The 12162-nt window shown below is 38.4% G+C and overlaps 1 protein-coding gene across 7 annotated transcripts in view; it reads right to left on the bottom strand.

The window, feature by feature from the left end:
• Positions 1 to 12162, bottom strand: part of CYRIA (CYFIP related Rac1 interactor A) — a 104895-nt gene that overhangs the window by 23846 nt on the left and 68887 nt on the right. For all 7 annotated transcript variants that reach the window (XM_032430136.1, XM_032430134.1, XM_032430131.1 and 4 more), the window contains one exon: positions 6123 to 6202. In XM_032430136.1, coding sequence (XP_032286027.1) covers positions 6123 to 6192 — 70 coding nt within the window. In that variant the 5' untranslated portion in view covers positions 6193 to 6202. The remainder of the gene's footprint in view (positions 1 to 6122; positions 6203 to 12162) is intronic.

Below are 12162 nucleotides of genomic sequence, written 5' to 3' on the forward strand. Positions count from 1 at the left end.
GCCTTCGGCTCAGGTCATGATCCCGGAGTGCTGGGATCGAGCATATAATTACTGAATTAGCATCAGTACAAAAAAAAAAATCAAAGTTCCTAAGCTGATATTTCATGCCCAGCTCTATGCTGGACACTGGAGATGCAACGCTAGAAGCATAAGATGCCATCCAAGTCCTCTCTGCAGGGAAGTTCATGCGGGAACTGCTCCACAGGAAGCCTGCTTCTCCCTCTCCCACCCGTCCCGCTTGTGTTCCCTCTCTCGCTGTATCTCTCTCTGTCAAATAAATAAATAAAATCTTTAAAAAAAAAAAAAAGAGTATTCAGCAAAAAAGGGAACACACTATGACACATGCAATAACATGGCTGGATCCAAAAAACATTATGTTGAATGAGAAAAAGATAAAAAAAAAACATATACTGTATAACTCCATTTATATGAAGTTCAAGACTATAGATTAGCTAAATTAATCTTTGAGATACAAATCAGATCTGACCAGTAGTTGTTTCTGGGTGTTGGTCAGGGACAGGGGATTGACAGAGAAGAGGCATGCTGGAACTCTGGAGTGAAATATCCTGTCTTGACAGAGTGTGGCATTGGTCAAAATTGATTGAAATATACACTCAAGCCCTGTCCATTTCAGCACATGTAAATTATGCCTCAATAAAAATAAATTTTAAAAAGTGGACTAGTCAGGCAAAGAAGAAAAATTATCTATTTTGAGTGGATGGAATGGCTTCAGAATTAACCAGCAGCAAGAAATCAGATTTTCTAAAAGAAGCTTTTTTTTTTTTTTTGTAACGGCTTTATTGTGATATAATTCACATGCCACACAATTCACCCATCCCAAGTATTCAATGATATGTAGTATATTGCCATTGTTGCATAATCATCACCATCATCAATTTTAAAACATTTTCTTATCCCTCAAAAAAATTTGTAACCATTAGCAATTGCTCCCCATTTCTTCCCAACACCCTCAGGCCCAGACGACCACTAATGAACTTTCTATCTCTGTAGATTTGCCTAATCTAGACATTCCCCATAAACGGAATGATACAATATGTGCTCTTTTGTGGCTGGCTTTTTTTCACTTAGCAGAATGATTTCAAGTTATCCCTCCATCAATACTTGACTTTTTACCACTCAATAATATTCAAGTGAATGGATATACCATACTTTATGTGTCCATTCATGACTTGATGGGCATTTGTGTTGTTCCCTCCTTTTGGCTATTATGAATAATGCTACTGTGAATATTTATGTACCAGTTTATGTGTGGACCTTTGTTTTCATTTCTCCTGGGATGTACCTAGGAGTGGAATCATTGGGTCATAGGGTAACTTTATGTTTAACATCTGAGGAACTGCCAAACTGTTTTCCAAAGCATCTGCACCATTTTACATTCCCACTGGCAGTGTAGGAAGGTTCCAGTTTCTTCACATCCTCACCAACACATTTTATTATTTTTATTGTGAAGTGCTATCTCATGGTGGTTTTGACTTGCATTTCCCTCTTCGCTAATGACAGTGAATGTTTTTTCCTGTGCTTATTGGTCATTTGTTTATCTTTGGAGAAATATCTACTCAGACCCCAGAGGAACATTTTGATAGATAGAGTTGTTTGCTGAGACAGAGTTTCTCTGAAGCAAGGTGCCCTTGCATAGATTTTAATCTACTGGAACTTCTGCCTTTCTTGGAGACCTTCTACTCCAAAGTGGACACTGTATGAAGGTTTGAGGACATATGTCACTCTATAATAGACTCAGAGTTCTGATTTATGGCTAACTCTATACCACCTGGCAAGGGAAAAATAGGGAACCAAAAACTAAAAGGAGTCTTCTGTGACCAATTCCGGAGACTTCAGCTCTGGATCTGGGAACTCGAAAGTTTGTTTGGTCAGCTCCACTGTCCCAAACCCTAGGGTGGGTTAATGCTTCACTTGGATGCATTAGTTAAATGTGGTTCCCAAACTGGCTGATCATCAGAACCACGTGGGAAATGTGGGCAAAAACAGATTCCTGGAACTAGGCCACTGAATCAGAATTTGGGGAGAAGCTGAGACAACTATGTAAAAACTATATCCACCAGATGTTTCTAATGATCATTTCAGTCTGGGAATCACTGGAGTTATTTTGCTGGAGGGCTAATGCCTGCTGCCCACTTTGGGTGCCATAACAGGTAGATTAAATTAAACAATCGTCAACAGACCTTCAGGCATCCATCTTCCTGTACACTGTCCCCAAAACCATCACTCAGGCAAGATTAGGTTGCATTTTATTCCCCCTCTGTCTCCCAGCCTTCAAAAAGGAAATGGAAATATGACAAGGAGATAGAGACAGAAAAAGAAAAAAAAAAGTAGTGGGATAAAAAAAGAAAAACTCAACAACAATAAAAAAGATGTTAAATTGTTGTGTAAAAATGTGAGCACAGGGTGTAGAACTCCCTGCAAAGGTCAGACAAGAATTTAAATTAAATCTACACAACTGGAAATCTACACAACCTTAGGACAGATGTATCTAATTTTGTCTTATATTTTGACCCAGCTTAATTATATCTATTTGACCCAGTTCAATTATATTCCATCACCGACTTCAAAAAGAATATTCAACACTCAAAGTAGAGGTGCCAAATTTATTTAAGCTGTTGCTACATGCTGTTTGGCCTTCCTTCCTCCCTCCGTTGCTTTCTCCTTAACTCTTTGCAGTCCAGACTCTATACGCAAAGAAATATGTCTTGAATCTGTTCTGCCAGTTGACTACAGTAGTTGGGCAGCTCACAGCCCACCCTGCCCATCCCCTCCCAAGCCTTATCCCTCTGGAGCGTTCTGCAGCACATGAATCCATTTACAGTCCCTCCTTCTTTACTGTCTGTGCTCTCCTGACTGCCTCCATCCAGCCTGTTCTATTCCATTCCTTCACATGGCCAGCATCTGTTACTAAAGCTCGTTTGGTGATCCGTGCTCCATGCTCAACATGGGGTGAAGTGCTGGGTTGCAAACCTGAGTGGGGCCCAGACCCTGCCATCAGGAGTCTGGGTTTAGTAAGATGTTCTCTTTCCTCTACAATGTAGTCTCTTTTCCTGATCCTCTGACTCATCAACCTCCCGTTAAGCATGAGCATACCTAAGGTTCCCACATGCCAAGCTTTTGTCTGCTCTCGAGTTTTCCCTCAGAGAGTTCAGCTATTCTTTTTGAAGGCAAACCGCAATTGTGGACTGCTAGCCCTGAGCTTCTGCAACCGCTGTGGTCTAACTCAAACCAGCCTTCCATTTCTGCCCGCATTTCCTTTCAGCAAGAACGTGATGCTCTGTCTAAATTGGGGCTCTTGCTAGTCTTCAAACACGCCCTTCCTATTCCTATCCCTATTTCCACTGTTGGAAAACTCCTCTCCCTATATGCTTATAGAAAAATCACCCATTCTTTAAAGCCCACTCTAAAGGCCACCTTTGGCTAGAAGACCTCTCCAATTCCTTCTGCTGTCTTCCATTCCCTGAAACTAGATGCATGTTCTTTCTTCCTCTTTACTCCCAGACCACAGTGTGGTCTTAAGCCCCTTATTTTTATCTTGTCTCGAAAAATGTGCCTATATTACCCTGCACAGCAGTCTGAGACTCCAATGACTGTGCTTGTTTAGCTCTGTCTCCCTGGTGTTGCCTGGCTTACGTGGATGTTCATAACCATAATGCACATACCACTATTGTGCTGAGCTGAGATCTACAGACTCACAGAGAAATCATGGCCACAGCCTACCTTTGCTACCCTCTGGTCCATCACCACTCTTTTTTGAAAACCATCTTTAGGAAAGAGGATTTTCAGGATCAAGAAAAAAACATTTTTTCCATGAGATGTGTTAGTTCGTAGATAACAAAGATGCTCTCTAGTCAGGAATAGGATGATGGCTGTCACACTCCTCAGAGCTGCTTGTGATGGGCTCTTGAGGAGGAGAGCCAGAGACTTGTGCTCCATCTCAGGTTCTCACTCATTCCCTATGTGACATCAGCCCAGCTATTTATCTTTTCAGAGTCTCACTGAAATAATGTTAACCTTCTCCTAGGGGTTGATGGGGAAATAAACAGTTCACATATTTTTTGGGTAAATTTATAGTTTTATGTTTTCCTTACATACTAGTGCTCTAGTCCTAATGAGCCCCAAGGCATGAAAATCCAGTCCATAAGGAACCTTGTTGAAGATACTATAGCATATCTACAAATGGAGTTTTTGGTACCATAAACCATCATCAAAATTCAAGATATTTAAATGTTCTTTTTAGCCACCATGACCTTTTAAAAATAAAAAAAAAATTAAGAAATTATCCAAAGTACAAGATTGAGTAGACTTGAGTGCTGGGTCTTAGGAGAGAGGAAGAGCAACAGTCCTTCTGCAGCAGTGGGCCGGGGACCCCCTGAGGCATAACCCCAGAAGCCTGGTACTCCAGAGAACACCCGTTGAAAACCACTGCTTTAAATCCCTGCAGATTGTAATTTTCTCACTTGGAAGGCTTTTCAAATTAGTCTTGACAAAGAACTCAATACTACTCTTTGTAAAAGCATGGAAAACCAAGAATGCAAGAACAGCTAAATGGACAAATGGGGGCCACTGAACCTGGTAGGCATTTATGAGCAGGATGTGCAGGTGCATGTGGAATTTAGAGCTTCAAAATTAAATGCAGGCATTTAACTCCCCTAGGTGTTTATATGCCCCCCCAACACACACACAAGTTTTGAGTGAATGGAGTATTTTACCTTCACCACTGTTTTGGACTTTGTACATGCTGGATGCAACAGTGTAACATGCATGTGACAGGAAGTGGAAGGAATCAACTAAACATGCAAGTAGTAAGATTAGGGGGATGGGATATTAGGTCATTTATCTTGTAAAATTCTTAAAAGTTATTAATAAATCTTCATTTTAACAACAAGAGCAGCCACAACAAAGATATGTGTATTGGAGTTGTAAAAGTTACACCGGGAAAAAAAAACCCAACATTTTTTTGATGTGTCATATCAAGCTGGTATTGATCCCACCTATACCACTTACCAAACCCAGCCAAATCCAACCCAAACCTACCCAACCAAATCCAACCCAAACCTACCCAACCAAATCCATCCAAACAGCAGCAGCAAAATGAGCTTCGGGATCACTTTTCCTTTTTATGCAACTACCTGAGACCTACCGAAGATTCTGAAAAGACATATATATCTAGGGAGCAGTCACCTTTTGCTTTACTGTATCTTTGAAGGGACTTCTAGCCTTTACCTAGAAAATCTCTGTTAGCAAGTTTAGTCTATATGTAAGGAAATTCTGACTTATTTTTTAATATACATAAACACTTGAAAAATTAAAGTTTAACGCAGGTTAAAGTTTGCAACAAATGGTAAATACTGGGGAAAAAGTACATTTAATGTGCTTGCTTTTGTGGAATTATAATTTAGGAAAAGGGGAACATAATAGTAAAGGTGCAAATATGAGCTTAGTTGATAAATTTGCAGATGTGTCACTCATCTGCAAATATATTCAATCAAGAAAATAAACAAGATAAGAAAAAAAACCCAATATTTTTTCAGTCATAATTCACAAGCCATTTTACTTAGGAAAAAAAAAATAAATTTTTGATAAAAGAAACATAACCTTCAGATAAAAGGGGTATATCTCAAAAGTTTTACATAGTTTTATATAATCAAATAACATAAACAACAGAGATGACTCAAAAATAATCTATAAGCCTATTTTCTAGTTTTGATATTTTTTCATGTCTAGTGATATTTGTTTTATATTAATCTATGTAAGTTACTACATGTGCTATTTTTCTTTAGAATATGATATAGTGTTTCATAAAATTTATTAAGAAAAATACATGATGATGATTGATGCTGGCTGATGAAAGTGGTTCTAAAATCAAAGAAAACCATGGACACATTAAAAAGATTTTCTATTAGATTTTTAAAAAAAATAATAGAAAAGAAAGAAATGAAATAATCTTTGAAGACTCAGAAAGAAATGCATAGTGACATGTAGATTTAAGTATCACATAATAAAATTTAAAAAAATCTTTACGTTATAACTTCTCTATCAACAAGCTATAAAGAAAGCAAAAAAGTTCCCATCATTATCTTTTAATTTTTGGAACTTACTTTCAAAATCCAGGAAAAAGTGTGGATAGTTTTCAATTTCCCTGGTAAGGACTTTGAGCAGGTTTCCCATCCCAGCAAACCTAGGAGAGGCAACATAAAACCAAACACCATTAGCAGGATGAAAAATAGACTTCGGCTTCTTCTTCTTCTTCTAAGAAAAAAAAATAGACTTCTTAAAGGGCTGGACCTATTTTACTAACTTGCATAAATCACACTGGACCCCCATTAGTTGCATCTGAAGAGCAGATATAAAGCATCTCCATACCAGGTGATGACTAATAACTTAGCAACTTCTTCCTAAATCAGGGACAGATAAATATCTCTGAGGTTCTGGCTCTCTAAAAGTTAGGGATATCTGGTGTAAACCATATAATGTATGACAGTGAGAAGAATGTCACAAGCTGTCTCTGGAAAATACACTTGTGTTTTGTGTCTCATTCACTATAATGACAATTAACCAAAGAAGATGGTATTCTAAGAATCAGGTATTTTAGTTATAGGAGGCAGAGCTTAGGTATATTCTGCATTGTTTCCTTCTCCCCTTCACCAATTCCCTGAATCTTTACAGTTAATACTTCAGCATTGCTTTGTTTCCTTTCTACTGATAATAGGAACATACCATGTTAATGGACAAGCACAATGAGGATATTATTAAAATATCTGTCCAGAAAGGAAAGTTTCTTAAAATTTCTGAGGAAAAGAGTTTAGAAAACACAGACTTAGAGCCCAAGGGACCCCTCATGGCCTATACAGGAATCCAGATTTCCCAGAAGTGCAACTTCCTGGCAAGTCAGAAACTCTTGTAATTTGACATTTCAGTGGTAACAAGATTGGCTACTTCGTGAAGTGCAAACATGAAAAAGTATTGATATTAATCCAAAAAGTTATTTTCAAAGAAATTACAGTGTAATTGCATGAGGGGATCAAACCAACAGAGAAATACAGATGTGATATATATTTGCAATCCCAACTTAACAAAAAAGAATAGGGAAAACATAGTTTTACTAGGTAATCAGCAAAATTTCTACTGCTCTCAGCTCTAGACATTAAACTATCTTTTTCAGGAGGCCACTGGTCCATTCATTCATTTGGCACATATTCATGGAGCCACAGTTTGATGCTGGGTGCTGTGCTCTTTGGAAGGCATTTCTCTACCTCGTGACTCAGACACCTCAGTTTGTAAAGGATCAACTTGAAAAATCATTGGACCAGTAAAAGAAAACCGCAGGGCTGCAGTTTTCTGTGCACGGGGCTTCAGACAGTGTTTATGCTGATACAGGAATTCCTAAAAATACACCACTATATGAAAGATGTGAGGAGCGGAGAGTGCTTTGTGTGAGACAGTATGTAGCCAGCAGTTCCCTTGGATGCAGAAGGTGATATTTTAGTCCTCATAATCCTCCCCTGAGAAAACACCTGCACACATCATCCATGGAATAGGCCACTAATGTGAAGCTAGAAAAGAGCCTGGGGAAGCCCGATTTCAATCCTAGTTCTGCGTCCTGCTACCTCTGTTAGCCAGGACAAGCTGCTTAATCTCTCCAACCTCAGTCTTCTCATCTGTAAAATGTATTTTTGAAATGTATCTATTTCATTGAGTCCTGAGGATTAATGAGATCAAAATATAAAATGCTTTGCAAATCACTTACAGGAAGTACTCAAGAAATGTTATGTACTACTGGTATGGATAATGATGATGACAATTACCACCATCATCATTATCATGATTATAACAGCCTTCAAATACTTATTTAGGATTATCCTATGAAAGATGGGTTAATAGGTTGTATGCAGCTCTAGGGAAGAGAGCTGGGGTCACTGAAGAAATAACTGAAGAAGATCTTCATTCAATGTCATGAAAAAAAAAATTTAACCATTCCAGTTGTCTGAATATTGAGGGATTTGCTTTGTGAAATAGTGAGCTTCCTGTAACTGGCAGTGTTGAAGTAGAAATGTTCTCTATCAGCCTGTAAAAATATTATAGAAATGAATTATGTGTTGGGCAGAAGGTTGGACAAGATACATCTTAGACTTCTGCCATCTTGAGACATGTATCTGGGCATGTGCATACACACCCACACACGTGCACTGGGAAGCAAACAGCATGCTTCTCTCTTCCAAAAGAATCTTCCCTATTCTTTCTGTCATTTTTCTCTTCTTCCTGTGCCTTTATGCACATTTCTATTTAAGATATTTTTGAGCAAAGCTCTGTATGAGGTAGATTCTGCCAAATTAAAGCTTAGAACTGGTGTAGTCCATCCCTGCCACTGGGCAATATTCACAAACCCACCTGGGTCTCTTGGAAAGAATCTGTATCCAGCTTAATGAACAATTCCAATTCAGACCCGGAGACGTTTCTGGTAGGAAGATGATTCTACTGTTTAGTAGCAGTCCCAACTTTCACATAAAATGCCTTAATGGAAGTTAAATATTCTTGATTTTCCTTGTTTTGTGCTATTAATGTGTCACAAGAGACGTGAATGGATTTAGCTCCTTCCTAAAACTTTGTCTTGTACGTGATTTTACTGTCAGACTACCTGGGCGGAAAGTATGTCAAGCCTTTAAAATTAGTAATAGACACACTCAAATATCTGCCAGCTACAGAATTCTATCTGTTCAAAAGGTCATTTCAGCTGGCTGGCTGATACGATCAAACATTTTGCAACATGATTCTAACATCAACTGCGGTCAATTAAGGAACTCCCAGTATTCTAGATGTTTCATATACCCAAAAGGAACTGTCTGGAATGATGACTTTGGGACTTTTTGTAGTATTAGGGGTGAAGTCCAATCCCGTGGAACCTACATTTCCATATACACTCTTTGAATAAGTACAGAAAGATTTGATACTTCTTGCTCCTCTTCAAGGTCACCAAGATTTTATGGAAGTGTATTCTGATTTCAGGTCTTCAAAGTGAGTTAACATCACACAGACGGTCACTGAGAAGAGACCCCAGAGTCCACTTGGAAGGGACCTTCATCTGTGGGGTTTCCACCACCGCCCCAGCCATATCCTCCTGGCAGTGACTCTGCAGTCTTTGCAAATAACTCCTCACTGCATAGAAAATACATCTCTATGCAGCACATTACGAGTGAGATGGTTTAATTCATTCATATGAAGATTTTTAAAAAATATTTTATCTTGTTCAATAAAAGAACGTAAGATAAGTTATTATACGCTATTAGAGAATGCAAATACTTACATAGCAAAAGCGGGGAGAAGAGAAAAAAAAGTAGAACAGGAAGATGAAGATAGAGAGGCAAGGAACACGTGAATTATAGGACATCTGGGCCTCAAGGTCTTCACATTTACTGCAGATAAGTGTTCAATTTTGACCTAAGCTTCTGCCGGCCAAAGCAAAGGAGAAAAAATGGTCTCTTTCAAGATTTGGTGTCCAGAAAATAAAAACAAATGGGTTATGCTGAAGAAGTAGAGGTTTTTTTGTTTTTTTGGATTAAAAAGAAAAAGGAAAAATTGATCATAGCTAAGAGGCAGCTGAGACAAAGAGAAATCTCCTCTGGCTAAGAGTAGACAGAGGAAGTCATTCATATCTGAGGAGGAGCCAAGGCTCCCAGCTCCCGCGGGCATAGAAGTGGTTTCGCAGCTGAATGAGTGGCAGAACAGCTTGGCAGGCAGTCCGGGGCTGTGCTTGAGAAAGCGGGAATTCTGGTTTCCACATTGTATTTGGGTCTGTCCCAAGGGACGCCAGCTACCTGCCATTCTCCCTTATGGTGTGGGAACTTCTATCAGAACAAATACAGAAACTCAGCAGGAGCTCTGCATCTCCTAGGAGGACCTTAACCTGAGTCCCTTAAAATGATGATGGTGATTCTGATGATGATTCTTGGCAGTTTCTATAAGGAAAGAAGTTGTTTATGTAAGTTCCAGGGACAGGAAAATTCTCCCCGGTAATGCAACAGGGGGAGGAGAACCATTTTGAAGGAGAGAAGTATAGCCAAAAATGTAGATGCTAAAGTACTAAAATACTAGAAATAGAAGTCACAAAAGAGGATGGTAAGAGGGATTCCAGGCATAAAAGAGATCAAGTAATAATGTATAGAGCATGTTTATTACTCAAAGGGTATGTTGTCTATATTGTGAGGTGTAGGCTTACTTTAAACACACACACACACACACACACACACACACACAACTCCTTTGACATCTTCAGAGATCATCTTGACGTGAAGCCTTCCTGGGACTTGCTATAGCTACCGTGTGCACCTGAGTGTTGTGAGATCTGAATTCATTTCTGCGAGGAGAGTCTGGTAGAGGTGCAGCAAGGGAAGAGGACAAGGTCTTGGCTATCAGATGAAGAGAAAGGAAAGGTGTATCAAGTTGGGTAAGACCTTATTAAGGGGTGGGCCCTGCAAATACACTCTCTGACTCTTTTAGTTGGGAGGTCTCTTGCTTTTAGAGGATAGCATTGGAAGGTGGTTCTCATCAGTTACCACTCTGGATGGCCCTTTGCTCTTAGAGGCACCAGTCTTCTTCCACGGCTGGATTTTCCAGGACTACCCCTTCTCTACCAAAGCAAAGGTCTACTGGGTTCTTGGCATGTTGGCCTTAGCTATTGGCTGGACCTGTTTTCCCATGGCATTGTAAGCTAGGATTCACGGAAAAAGATTAAGACATAGTCTTGAGGATTTGAAGCACAGAGTAGCTCAAAATAACAATATGGCCAACTGGTGTTCTCAAAAGATGTACACCGTAAGTAGTAGATGAAGGAGATCACCCAGGAAAATTTGAAAGAGCTGCACAAGTATAAAGCACCATCCAATTCTCCCATTATTCTAGAGCAATTCATTTCAGCTGTGAGTCCTGGGTTCCTCATCTTACATAATGGTCATATAATAATATCTTCTGCATGATGTTCTTGCAAGGACTAAATGAAATGGGCGTGAAAAGATTGTGTATACTGTAAAATGCCATGCAAATATCAGCTACAATTATTCAACATTACAAGTCATTTTATGGTTTAAGATATTCAGAGAATCAAAGAAGTATAATATCCCCTGACTTATATAAATTCCATTTCTCTTCATCTTTCATGTTTGGTCTCATGAGATCCATGTTTCTTTATGCAAATCACTTTCACTATCACCAGGTCAATATTTAAAGGCATTAATAGTTAACACTGCAAGATATTTTTCTATGTGCCAAATACTGTATTTTAGATATATTTTTCTTATTTTATCTTCAAAATATACCTAGGAGAAAGATACATTTTCTAAGGATCAGAAAATTTAGGATTATTAAAATTAAATATAGAAGCTGATTGAAAAAATATAAATTCTTATAAAAAACCAAAATTTTCAGAAAAACAATATTTATGCAAGTTTGTAATAATTAGAGGTTGGGGTCTTCAGATAACTCTGTATACATTATTAGCCATTTCCAACACAAAAATTCCAAGCATATACAAATGCTTCCGAAAATAGGAACAACTAGGTCACTCTTTTAGTAAATGTTAGAAAAATCATTGAAAACTGCAAATTTTAACCAAATGATTGTGTCTATGATTGTGTCCGATTTCATAAATACAGCATAAAGTCCAAGAAAAACATAAATATCTAATGAAGAAAACCCTGCCAAAGTGACTCATGAAACATCTCCATTGAAAAAGAATGAAGTGAGGATGGGTTAGCCTGGTGATGGGTATTAAAGAGGGCACGTTCTGCATGGAGCACTGGGTGTTATACACAAATAATGTATCATGGAACACTACATCAAAAACTAATGATGTAATGTATAGTGATTAACATAACATAATAATAAAAATAAATAAATAAATAAAAAGGTAAAAAAAAAAAGTCAACATAACTGAACTTAAAAAAAAAAAAAGAAAAAGAAAAAGAATGAAGTGCCAAAAGACAAAGGGGTAACGTATAGATTTGCCAGCAATCTAAAGAAGAGGAAGTTAGGATTATTGTCCACTCAGTCCCAGGAGACTTGGTTCCTTCCAGTGTTGGCCTTCCTCAACACTGATTCTCTTGATGACAGTGACCTATCTAAATAAAAGGAAAAAGGAAACTCCTA

Source organism: Phoca vitulina, unplaced genomic scaffold, assembly GCF_004348235.1.
Source record: "Phoca vitulina isolate PV1807 unplaced genomic scaffold, GSC_HSeal_1.0 scaffold42, whole genome shotgun sequence".
NCBI classification, from domain to species: Eukaryota; Metazoa; Chordata; class Mammalia; order Carnivora; family Phocidae; genus Phoca; species Phoca vitulina.